Source organism: Phaenicophaeus curvirostris, chromosome 1 (genome assembly GCF_032191515.1).
Source record: "Phaenicophaeus curvirostris isolate KB17595 chromosome 1, BPBGC_Pcur_1.0, whole genome shotgun sequence".
In the NCBI taxonomy this organism is placed as follows: domain Eukaryota; kingdom Metazoa; phylum Chordata; class Aves; order Cuculiformes; family Cuculidae; genus Phaenicophaeus; species Phaenicophaeus curvirostris.
Genome location: NC_091392.1, coordinates 204,594,809 through 204,607,873, shown reverse-complemented (window position 1 = coordinate 204,607,873; position 13,065 = coordinate 204,594,809). Strand labels below are relative to the sequence as shown.

Here is a 13,065-nt window from a genome sequence, read left to right as displayed (position 1 = left end):
TTATCTTGGCTGTCATGTCTGTACAAAGTTTATTTGGTGCGCATTTAATGCAATGATTCACTTGAAATCAGGCTTTTAAAACTGAGTTGCGGTAATTTTTTTCCTTTATTCAGTGTTTTCCATTTTTTACTAAAGTAAGTCTCAGAAATATAAGTGAATCCTTTCAACCTCTAATTAATAAATCTTGACTCGAAAGAAAGTGGAAGAAAAGAAAAGCCAAAAACCTCTAAATGACAGAACTGAACAGAGGGTATAAAATGAGATGTCTATAATGCATCCCTTTTTGTTGATACATTATAAATTCAAAATTGACATTCACAGGAGCTGGAATTCTAAGTAGTATAGTTCAGACAGCCAATCAGAAATGGATTATCTGCTTTTAATTGTGAATGAATCCGTTAATTTAGTAGATGCATTAGAACATATTTCTTAGTATCTTTATTCAGCATTTTGATAAAATTTCCAGTATAATAAAATCTAAATCAATTCGGGGGCTGATTTCCTAGTGGTATTGGTGTTATTAAAGATTGATTGCAAAGAAGAATGCAGATGCCTCATTCATTTACATTTTTAATACATAGTTTTTCAAAACCATTGTTTCTTGCAAATCTGTATTTTAAACAAAATATTTAACAATTTTCCCTCTGAAGTCAGACATGCCCTTTTAAGCTGGTGTTTGTCAAAGCCAGCTGGAAAAGGGTGACCTTTACCTGACCACTTTTAAGATTTTACATCTCAGTTCACTGCCCTTTTCACCTGCTTCATTTAGACAAGACATTTTAACCCTTTTGAATAAAATGTGTCTCAAATTGGAAGGAATATTCTATATGTGTTGTTAAGCAATAATTTTTGTAATTTAGTACAGAGTTGAAAATAATCCAAAGAAAAATGTCAAGGTATTTTCTTACTCAAAAAATGCAGTTAGTTACCAGGTTTCCAGCAGTGTGTATCAGCATTTATACATTAAGTATGTCTTAACAAATCTCCTGTTGAAGATTATCATTCCAGGATGCAAAGCAACCAAACTGCTATACAAGAAATCAGAATGTAACTCCTAACCGAATTGTGTAACTTTTCTTTTTATTTTATTTTTTTTTGCATGGGACATTTAAAATATATGTATCTTTTTCCTAAAAAAAAAAAAAGACTTGGTGATGGAAAAAAAAAGTATACTTCAGTACAGTCCTCCTCTTTTCAGCCTCTGATGAAGAATCCTATTTTAAGAAATTGATCAAGGAAGAAAAGAGTCCCAAGATGCTGCGAACATTCCTAACTAAGGCTCAAGTATTAACCACCAGTCTAGCAGCATTGAGCTAATTTTTCCATATGGATTACTGTTCCTCTGACTGGATGACCAGGCACTGAACCACCAAGAAAAGTTCTGTGACTAATCTGAAATGTCTAGAACAGATGACGTTAACCTTCAACTTTGCCAAGCTGAGAAGAGAACGATGTGAATAACAAGCTTTCAGTCGAAATTTTCCTCTCATACCAATCCTGATATCTTTGACTGAAGCTACCATACATGAATACTGTAATTTCCATAAATAGCTCCAAGCTTAGGAGAAGTGAGCAAAAAAATAATAATGAACAGTATTATAAAAGGTTCCTGTTTGCCAGAAAGGAAAAAAAAAAAAAAAGAAAACAAGAAAGCTTTTAAAATGTGTTATCTTGCCTGTCCTGTTTGCATTGAAGCATTTTGATGTGCAGAATAAATGTTATCTTCAAAAGGACTTTTCCAGTCCCTGTACTGAAAGGACTGGTGGGATCATTTTCAAAACCAAAAAGCTGAATTAATATTCCAAAGCATGCCCTGTGTTTATGCAGCATGTCATTTTGGGATAAATGCAACGATTTGAAAGCAGCGCTACTTCTTGACCAAAAGTGTCTCCTTCCAATGTTTCAAAATCACAGTGCAAGAGAAATCAGAATTTGGTTTGAATAAGAATATATGGGGAATTCTGCCTTATCATGTCCCTCTCCCCTTGACTTCACTGGGAGCTGCAAACATGATGCTGAAGGCAGATTAGAACCATGATTCTTAATATTGGCCTGATAGGGCACTATAGTTAGCATCCACAACCATATGATCACATACACAAAGAAAAGATATCTTTAACTAGAATAACTTTTAGAATCCTGTTATTTTGTTCTTCTCTGTGTTATAATCAGTTGCAAATGCCAGACCAGATACTTTTTCACTTATTCGTTGCCCTCTTCACATTGTAGGGAATTTGAAGCACTGTAGATGACACACAGAATTTTGGTTGCATGCATATTTTCCAACATTAAACCTGAAAGCTTCTGCAACCAGTGCTGTCAGGCTTTTCAGTCTTCAAAGACAGGTGTCGTGGCAGTGTAAGAAATGTTTACAAGGTTTCAGCATGGCTCACTTTAATTTTCCTGAAGCCAAACAGCACAAGTTGATTTGCCTGCTGTTTCTTCAGTTTTTATATGTCTACGCTTACTTTGCTGTAATGTGGCTTTATGGCTGTTGCATAGAAAGTGCATTATAACAAATTAGCTCTGCACTCAAAGAACTTAGTATAGTGTTTTTCTACTTGGCAAAATGTTATGTTCATTTGTAACACAGTGAGAGCACGTAGAATTTATTTTACAGTTTTGATTCAGTGCATAGGCACTCAATCTATCTTTGATTAGTCATGTGGTGAAGGAGCAGCCCAGAAGGAGGTGGCAGCAAGGGCAGCTGATGCTTTTTACCAACTGCCATGCAGGCCTGCTTTTTATAGCTCCTGGAAGAGACCCACGTCTTGCACCTCCTGTGATGTGCAGCCTCCTGCACATCTGGCCCTCTGGAAAGGACAGATTTTCTATTTGTGTGCAGAAGCATTCTCTCCAGGGTGGGATTTGGACCTCCAAGTGCACAGAAGATGCATTGTGTGACTGGAGAAGAGATGCCGTGCACTGCTCTCCTCTACCACTAACGTAGAGTGACTTATACAGCTAGGAAGAATGATCATCTCTAATTTAGCGAGTTGAAAAATATGGTAACAAGTTATTGAAATAGGGGAGTAGCCTGGAAAGATTACTCCAAACTTTCTATTCCATTTCAGCCAACTCTGTACCTACTCTGAGATGGCAAAACTTAAAAATTGCAGAAATATTTTAGAACCAAAACTCAATCTACATGAGCTGCATCCGTGTTGTGGCTTCCAGTTCAATATTTTAGTGAGATAGTTTAGATGTTGGCAGACAAAGATGCAAGGGCAAGACCTAGTTCACAACTGAGTAACCTAAATATAGATGCCTTTACAAAGGGTATTGATTCAGTTGCCCACTGAAAAGCACTCAGTGACATTTAAGATGCTCGAGGATATACTGCCTAACCCCATTTTTTACACTGGGAAGATGACACATGCCTGTCTGGTGCCAGGTATGATCACTCCATCTAGATGTCGCAGCTAGTGTATTTTGTTTCAGGCATATGGGATAAGTTGTACCCCAAGCATGTAAGTTCTCATCAAAGCCAACAAAGATTTAGAAAGTGATTCAATGTCCCATGGATGGATGCCTTACACTGAGGAGATCAGACCTGTTCGTATAGGGCAGCACGAAGGACCTGCTGAATGGCACTTGGAGATCAAGCAGGTTACCTTAGAGCATCTTAGAAGACAGATAAACTTCATTAGGTGACTGAGAACCACCCTAATTGTTTTGAATAATACACTCTTGAAGGAGTCTTACCTCAAAAATTCTAACTATAACCTTTTTTCACATAGTAGAAAAGTATTTTTTCAGTAGAAAATTTATTAATCAAAATCCTTAGTAAACTGGAGGAAAAAAAAAGGTTTGTTGCATGAAAATAGTAGAAACTTCAAACCGAATCCTGGACACTTTATTCAGAAAAAATAAAACAAACAAGAAAAAAACTCACAAAAACCAAAAAAACCTTCCTACAGAAGGTTCTTTCAGAATAAAGTGTGATAATGTGTGCCACTCCTGTTCTAGAAAAGAGACGTTTCCTTGCACAAGTATTTGTCACATTTACAAATTATTTTTACAATGTTTAAAGATTTTGAAATGAACTTTAGAATAGGAAAGCCAAACATAGATCTGTTTGGTCTTCAGGTTAGTTACTTTCTCCAGCTTCCCTTATAGTATGAATCATCAGCTGTGAGCATTTTACTGTACACATGAATTCGTGGCAATGTGGTGGAATGATTTGTTTACATCTATAAAGGTAATTGTTTCAGACATCACCTTGTATTTACAAATGTTAAGTATTGTTATAAAATTGTGAAGTATGTAAGTAAAGCTTGCACCATTTCAAATAATCTGTTCCGTGCTAGTCATTGATCATTTTTATGTGGACTTTTACTTGATTCACTACCCCATAGGATACTATTAATCAGCTGAAATCTTGCAAATATTGTGGTGTTGAACCTCATTCAGCAGTGAGTCAAATTTTTGTTTTACATCAGTAAGTTAAGAGTTTATGGTTCAAAAATGTAGAAAATACAATGATGATGGTGAGAAGTAATATTTTTAGTAGGCAAGTTGCTATATAACTTGAAATGCTGAAGTATGCCTATTGTTTTTAGTTATTTCAACCAATATGATAGGAGATACTGCCTCTTTGTAGATTTTATACAGGAAAAAATAATCTTTTTCAGTGCCACAGATAGAAAAGTACATCAAGATATGGGTGATTACATACTATTGATCAGTTCAGATATTTCATGACATTGCAGTGTGACCTTGCATGTTCATCTGTAGAAGTTGCTTGTTAGCAAACCTGTAAAACTTGCCTTGCAGTGCCCTGATGTTATTATAGTAACATATCCACACATCCTTGGTTTGAAACACCTTGAAAGTCTGAAATGGACAAAATTTAAAACTAGTACTACTATTTTTTATTTTTATTTTTGACATCAGTCTTTACCAGAAAGCCACATTCAGTCCAACCCACATCCCTCCATCAAATTCTGCCCTCAAAATACATGTCTCGTTATTTGGCAAGTGAAGTAGGCACAACAATTAAAGAATCTGTTATTTGTTTGGTGTAAAATAGGTAGAAGAGGAAGGACAACATACTAAGCAAAAGGTAGTAGGTGTTTCCATTACTTTTAATCAGATCTCACTCAATTGCCGCTTATTTTAAAGCAGTCACAGCAGGAGGTGCTACCTTACTGTATAAGAGAACTGCATTATAAGAGATGTTTCTGGTTGTATTTTTTTTGCTCTAAATCAGTAAGATCAGTGTATGCATAAGAGTGAATAAAGAGGATCGGGAGAGAACCAATGTCTTTCCTCCAAGTTACTCAACAGATCCCTGCTAGACCCCAGGTCTTCTGAGTCCTCGCTTGGTGGTCCCTCCACTGGATGGGATTGCCTCTGCTTGCATCTACCAAGGAAAGTGTTGAACCCCACTGCATTCCCTCACAATACTCATGGGGAGAAGGGCTGAAGTTTATTTAGCCTTTAGGAGGAAAAATAAGGTTTCCATCACTTCACTTGACTGTGCAGAGACAGTTTAAGTGCTTTTTTGTAGCAGCCCTGTCAGTGATGATGTGCAGCCAGAAGCATAGTGTCTGGGTATTGGGAGAAGAAGCAGGCTGACCTGGCTTCCTCTGTGCCTGTCTGGTTTGTGTCCTCTCCAGAATTATTATTTTCTGATGTGACTATAATGTTATGCCTTTGATTTGGGATTTATAAGACAGGCTGAATCAGAAGAGCTAGCAGTCACTGACTGTGGTCTTTGAAAAATAAAATTGGTTCTGAGATACAGCAAGCAAATGTAACAGTAAGGCAGGTCCACAAGTGCAAGATATGAGACATGACTTGGTTTTATTTCTATCAGCTGTTGGCTAAATCACAGTCAAGAGACATAGTAGATTTTGCCACTGTATATTTTTAATCATTATTGTGAAATGACATATGTAGAAATGCCCAGATTTTGGCTTTTCCTCTTGTGGGAACAAAAAAGCTTACATGAGGGAGGAATGTTTTTATTTGTATGCCCAAAATACTTCACAAAATCAAGATCTACTGCAAAGAGACGGCAGGACCCCTTCTCCCTGCTCTCCTCCCTCCCTCCCTCTGGAAGGCAGCTAGTTGGCATTAAGCTGATGTAACCAGGCATAGGAATACAAAAAATGATGCAGGCTGCTCATAATACTTAGCAGTTTTCCTTTGAAGATACAAACTCTGTATTGGCAAAGGCATTCACTGCATCTCTGCAGTGATTACAGTGCGTAGTTAATGCTATAGGTCAGTGGTTTTCTCAGTGCCCAGGCCACACACATCAGTATAACGGCATGTTTTTTTGATTGCCCCAAGTTTAGAAGTCCTTGGTGATCCTCAGCTGTGCCGAGGTCATAACTACGTGCTCATGAAATGCAACAATCTGCTGTTGTCACCTTCAAATTTCTCTGGGCATTTATACTTGTATATAGATCAAGGAACTAGGTAGTCAGGCAGAGCTTGACTTTGGAAATGATCGTTGTGGATGGACATTTTCTATGCCGTGTGGTTCCTTAGTTGAAGTGATGTTTATAATGCATCAATAGCCTTCAACACTGAACTGCAGCTAATGGACTTTGGCCCAAAGAGACATGACCATACCAGAAAATAACATAGAAGGAGGTGATGGGAGCAGAGGTGCTCTGGGAATACACTCAAGACTGAAACATTCCTGCAATACTTAGGAACCTAGTTTTGTCTTTAAGGAAACGCTAGTACTTCCCCATCCCTGAACTGGTTGAATTTAATCTGGGACCTTTCTCTCACATTGAAGTAAATAACTTTGAAGTAACATAACTTTCTCCACTCACATTACGCAAAGCTGCGTTCTGCCATCCCTGTACTAAGGTGGGTCCTGGGCAGAGGGAGTAGTGCTTCCCACATATGAGGTATTTGTTTTCTATTTTTTCTCTTTTGACCTGGTAATAGTAAATTAAAAATACTGTTCAGGCTCGACAATCAAGTTTTTGGGTGAATCCACACCGTGCTAATAGGAGTTACATATTGGTAACTGAAGTGGAAAATTTACGTGACGCTGATAAATTTTGGAATTGGTTTATTCAGCCCCCTTATTGCTCATGTAATGCCACACATCCTCCCTTGTAAAACACCTAATAAATGTTAGAAAATTACCGTTGTTTGCAGTTGATGTCAATGTAGTTTCAATGAAGCAGACATTCTCAGACTACACATTTACATTTGCTTTTATCTTTATTTTTGCACTAAGTATTTATGTAGGAGAGATGTGAATAGGGCAGAGTACTACCAAAGTTAGTGTCAGAAAACCAGAGCCAGCACAGAGAAAACATAAATTGCTGGTGGTTTGTGATGTAAATTCAAACAAAGGGTGACACTAGTGAGGAGGTTTTTGTCTGGAACAGCCTATGAATGTGAATTAGCGAAGTAATTTAAAATATCACCAGGAATTATAGTTTTACATAATGATTGCTAAAGTCTGAATCCATGCAGAGCAAAAAAAAAAGGAAAATATGACCTTGTTTTCCCTATGTGACCTTGAATTCCCAATCTGTGAACGTTCACTTTTATGATAGTATCTTTTACCCCGGGAATGAAAGATTCACTTTTCAGGATAGCTTTTACTTCTTTTCAGTGCCACTCACCAACCAAAAATATTTTGGTACTTGTTTTCATGAAGCATGTAAAGTCAGTGTCAGCTTAATACCATTTTTGTCCATGCATACATATTGCTTAGATTCATCCTAAAAGACCTTGCAGAATCTGCACTGCTTATTCAAAGGGGAAGATGAGTGTTTCCTCCAGAATGTTTTTTTGTGTTCTCACTAAAATGTATGTAGCCTCTTGGTAACTATGCATTCTGAACCCTAAGAAAGCAAATCATTCAGGCTGTGAATCTGAACTTACATAGACAGTTAACCACAACATGTCAGAGGATTTGCTTACTTGCTGAAGTAAAAAGCATAAACTATATCTTGCATTATCCCACAGTCATTTCCATTGTATATGTTCAGCCTCTATTCATGCATTACATTTGGCATATACTGCACTAAGGTCTTTCATTTGAAATAAAGTAAAACTGGTATGCATTCTTGGATAATTTTTGTGTTTATAATTTGTCATTATAATTTTATAATTTGATTTATTTGTTATAAATCTCGTGAAATGTAAAAGCTAAATCACAATATAAACACTATACCTTCCCAGGAAGATTCCTGTTCATATATTTTAATTTAAATATGTTAATACTGTCCACAAACTTTTGATAAAATGTGTGTTGTTCAATCAGTAGGTGACATGTTACATTTCAGAGTATATTCTGTATACTTCTCCTTTACAGTTCTACTTCTTTCATTATAGGAAGCCCCATATGTTATGTTCAAGAAAAACCATGATACGTTTGAAGGGAATGACAAGTTTGAAGGATACTGTGTAGATCTGGCGTCAGAAATTGCAAAACATATTGGTATCAAGTACAAAATTGCCATTGTTCCTGATGGAAAATACGGAGCAAGGGATCCAGAGACAAAAATCTGGAATGGGATGGTGGGAGAACTTGTTTATGGGGTAAGCATATCAATTTTTGAAGCAGGACTTAATTTGTCATAGTATTAGTCATGCAATAGGAAATACACATGCATTTTATTTAACATTGGGGTTACAGAAAAGAAATAATTCTGTTTCAGATCTCTGCGCTTTCATTTATTTTCAAGTGAAAATCAGTACTTTCATGCAAATTCTACTATTTATTCAACTAATACCTTGTAACATTAGAACATCCATAATTTGCCCATCACTTAAATATTCATTAATGCTAGAACTAATGCTAAAGACTGTCTGTTCCTGATACATTGTAAAACTTAGTAGGGAAGAATATTTATTCATTTGCATGGAATGGTGGAGAGATCTTTAAAAAAGGTAGGATTCTTGGTCTAGTCTGAGAAATGGAGAATCTACTATCATTTATTAAACATATATAATGAACAAGTACAGGCAAGTTCACAATTAGCAAATTCAGAAATAAGACAGACTTCTATGATGAACATCAATAACAAAATTTAAGAGCAAACTTGCTAAATTCAGCTACTAAGAGCATTGTCTTATACAGTGACCCAGAGAAGGCTTCTTCAGAATAGCTTAACAGTTAATAATTCTGCTGATGCATAAAGTTGTGATATTTAATGAAAAGAGTTCCAGCAAACCCAAAGAAATATTTGCAGTATCTGGTATTACCAGAAGTAGCAAAACTTAGTGTGGTGCTTGCTGATCACTGGAGTTGGTAGTATCCACACTAAGAACAGATCAGAATTCTTACGGAAAATTCTCTTTTTAGTAGTGTAATAATAAAATAAAAATCCTAAAACTGTTCAGGTGGAACATTTCCACCAATGAACTCACAACGTGCCTCAATCTCCCAATAAAAAACTACTACATACCAGTTGGTTCACCCTCAGTTGTAGTTTTTGCTATTTCAGTGATGGTTAGAGACACGTGTGGCAGAAGCCTAGTGGGTTTTCTAGCACCCCCATTTCTGTTCCCTGCCATCAGCTAAGAATACCTGATACATTTTGTCAGTCTTCTCCATTAGCATCAGTTCAAGGGACTCCTCAACATAAAATAGACTGTGTGCTGTAGGAGTGTGGGAAAAGGTGCCCAGAATGTTGTTGCTTTCCCCTTGACACGGAAATAGGAAGATTACACCAGTCTCACAAACCCCTATATGTTCTTGGAAGTTCTTGGAGCAACCAACCTCACTTGTGTCCTTAAAGAGTGGAAAAGCTGAATGATCAAGTATATATATCCACATTCATGGCTTAGAAGCAGCTCAACTCTCAGGATTTTAAAATTCATGGGTATTTCAGACTTATTTTACCAAAACAGAGGCAACTCCATGTCTGACTTTTAATCAGAATGGCCATACATGGATGCAGATGGCTATGCACTGTTTTACAGCGGTAGTTTTTTTAAAACATCTGAGAACTTTTATTTCTTGTGAGAAAATTCCTTCACCCAGATGTAGAGTTTTATTACCAGAGTTTCAGTGGTGTGTCATCTAGTTAAAAATTATAGAGGAAACTACACTTTAGTTTTCAGTTTGGGGCTTTTTTCTCCATTTATTTGCAATGAAAAAATATTTCATCAAACCCAACTGCTAGAATGAAAAATAAATTTCCATTAAGAAGCTCACACAGAGGCTCATGCCAGTATAGGAATATGACCTGTGGCTTTTAACGTAGGTGAAAGCAACTAAACTCATAGGCTTAAGGAGCCTGTTGCAAATCACCTATATGAAGATGATGTCACAGAATTCATGGTCAACACTTCATTTTTTGTAATGGAAATAAGTGAGGTGAAGGCTCTTTAAAGGTTTGATGACCAAGTTTAAAAGCTCCTGCGCAACTATCCATTTAGGAAGGCTGCAATCTGACTGTGATTCTGGAACTGAGCTCTGGGAATGAGCCACAGCAAAGCTCTTAGAGCTGCTTTTTTACTGAAAGCACTGTCAGAAGTCTGCTTTTGCCCAGTATGTTTGCTGTACTGTCCAAAGGCTCCCTTAGGCTATAAAGCATCCCAGTACCTCAGTGGAACTGGGCAATGGCCCTCAGCACTGGCACTTGCTTGCCTAACTGTTAAATTGCAACAATGGTCGTGTTGTATTTTTGGCCCATAATTACTTTCCAAAACAGTTTTGGAGCCCAGCTGGGCACTAGCATGGAGTAGAGGGACTATTTTCTATAAGCAACTTGAATGCTGTCATCCTGGTTTAAAGGTTAAATAACTTTCATGTTAGCAACACAGACTGTCCAGTGACAGCTGGGCTTAAAGCCCAAGCATCTTAAATGTCCCTTTACAGGTGTAGCTTTAAGAGAAATCATTCTTCCCGTTAACTTCTAGAAGTCTGCTGCTTAATATTTCTATCGAGAATCCATGAAGAACATCCTCCCTCCAACTTCATTGAGTCCTTGCCAGATGATATAGGGAACATCAGGTTCCCTGGCCCGTTCCATATGGAGAAAGCATAAAAATCAGTCAGCCAGAGGCTTTCCTGCAAAGCTGTGCTGTAAGAGGGTGTTCATCTTCTCTGGTAGATCCCCAAATCATAAACATAAGACCTCTGAGCAGTTGGCTGTGCTTCAAGCAGGGCTTTTTGTATGCAGTCAGGATTGGGACAGAATTTGCAACTGAATTAGCAAGTTAACAACACGTAATTGGGAAAAACATTTTACAGTTTCTAATTCCCAAGCACATTAAAGGATTAATGGACAGTTTTGTGCTGGCCAGTGAGACTGATTCTTTTCTGTGCCACGTGAAAGGCTCCCCTCCTCTCCTGCTCTTTACAGCATAACCCAATGGCACTTTTCTGCATTACTGAGAGGGGACATTTGCCAATTTTATCACGTTCCCTTCAGACCCGTATGCATTATTGGTCATTCTGGTAGCTGGACACCTTCAAATATTGCACAGGGCAGCTCGATTGTCACCTAAACTCTGTAGGTGATTTTTCCATCATATCCCAGGGGAAACTGTATAAAGTGTTATACTTTACAGTTTTGCTACAACTGTACGGAAGGTTGAGGAGGGGTGTGTGTTTATTTTCCTATTTTTTTTTAACATCCTATTAAAAACTGCCAGGAAATCCTGGTCATTTGTCTCTGATCTTTCCAAACACTTGCTGCAGTGTTGATGTGAGGCCCTATACCCCTCGATATCAACCTCCCAGAAGAAATGCTGGCTGGGGGTGAAATAAAGTTAAGCGTATGTAACAGGTGTTTCCAAGTGCACTAACAGTGAGCTCAAATTAAATATTCATTCTACTGGCACAGAATGCTATTCCTTCACTTCTTAACACAAAAGCTCACAACTCATTTCATTTTAAAATCTGAGAAGACATGAGCTTCTAAATTTGAAATCACTTCCTGCATGATTTTTCTCAGAAAGGCTTACCAACTTCATACAACTTGTACCAATGATAGCTTTTATAGAGAAGGTTATAATAATATATTCTGGAACAGTATAAATAAGTCTTTTACCATCAAACTTAATCTTTCCCCATTGTATAATATCGGAATGGTCTAGAACCATCTGTACTTGGTAGTGGTGCTGCTATTACATTGAAATGCTATTAAAAATGCAGTTAATTGAAGTGTGAAGTATCACTAGCCTTTGTCAAAACAAATTTCACTGGCAACAAAACCATTACTTGTTTGCACCATTGTTATAATGTTAATCATCTAAATCCATAATTATATGGTGCACATTAACTGGGGAAGGCACAAATGCTGATGATTATAATGCACTACTATTGTCATTATTTAGCTTTCAACAATGAAGAGTTTATGTAGCCCTCAATATAGCACACAGTAGTCTTTCAAAAATAATAAATAATATGATCAGATTGGGGAGGCTGCACTTTTCCAATTTTTTGGCATCTAATTATGACCTAGCTGTGTGGTGTCCCTCTATATTCATTGGCATGAAACAGGTTTCATAGAATCATAGAATCATAGAATAACCAGCTTGGAAGAGACCCACCGGATCATCGAGTCCAGCCATTCCTATCAAACACTAAACCATATCCCTCAGCACCTCGTCCACCCGTCCCTTAAACACCTCCAGGGAAGGTGACTCAACCACCTCCCTGGGCAGCCTGTTCCAGTGCCCAATGACCCTTTCTGTGAAAATTTTTTTCCTAATGTCCAGCCTAAACCTCCCCTGGTGGAGCTTGAGGCCATTCCCTCTTGTCCTGTCCCCTGTCACTTGGGAGAAGAGGCCAGCACCCTCCTCTCTATGAGTAATATGTAAAATTAGATCACTATTGCAATAAAATAGGATAAGTTCCTATTTCTTCTCGTTAACTCCTGAAAGTAGTGGAGGCAGCTAGTTCTGATGTAGTTCTAATTCTGTGTGTACTCTGTAAGCATTTAGAGTTGGTAAGATGAATCTTAGCTGGTCTTTCACATACAATATGCAATGTGCTAATTAGGTCTTTAAAATCCCCACAATTCCTACTAAAATGGTGCTGTCACTTTTTCGTCTCACATCGTAAAAACTAATAACCCTCAAAGAGCCTTCTTTTAATCCCAGTGGCAATCTGCAGGCACAAAA

At 37.5% G+C, this 13,065-nt stretch overlaps 1 protein-coding gene across 9 annotated transcripts in view; it reads left to right on the top strand.

Moving 5' to 3' along the window:
• The window catches only part of GRIA4 (glutamate ionotropic receptor AMPA type subunit 4), a 239,829-nt gene that overhangs the window by 172,345 nt on the left and 54,419 nt on the right, over positions 1-13,065 (top strand). For 8 of the 9 annotated variants that reach the window (XR_011339722.1, XM_069883475.1, XM_069883476.1 and 5 more), the window contains exon 10: positions 8,320-8,526. Coding sequence is in view for 8 of the 9 variants with exons in the window: in XM_069883475.1 (XP_069739576.1) it covers positions 8,320-8,526 (207 nt within the window). In the remaining variant the exon portion in view is untranslated. Of the gene's footprint in view, positions 1-1,198; positions 3,023-8,319; positions 8,527-13,065 lie in introns of those variants that run through there. The other variant, XM_069883484.1, reaches the window with a different exon arrangement.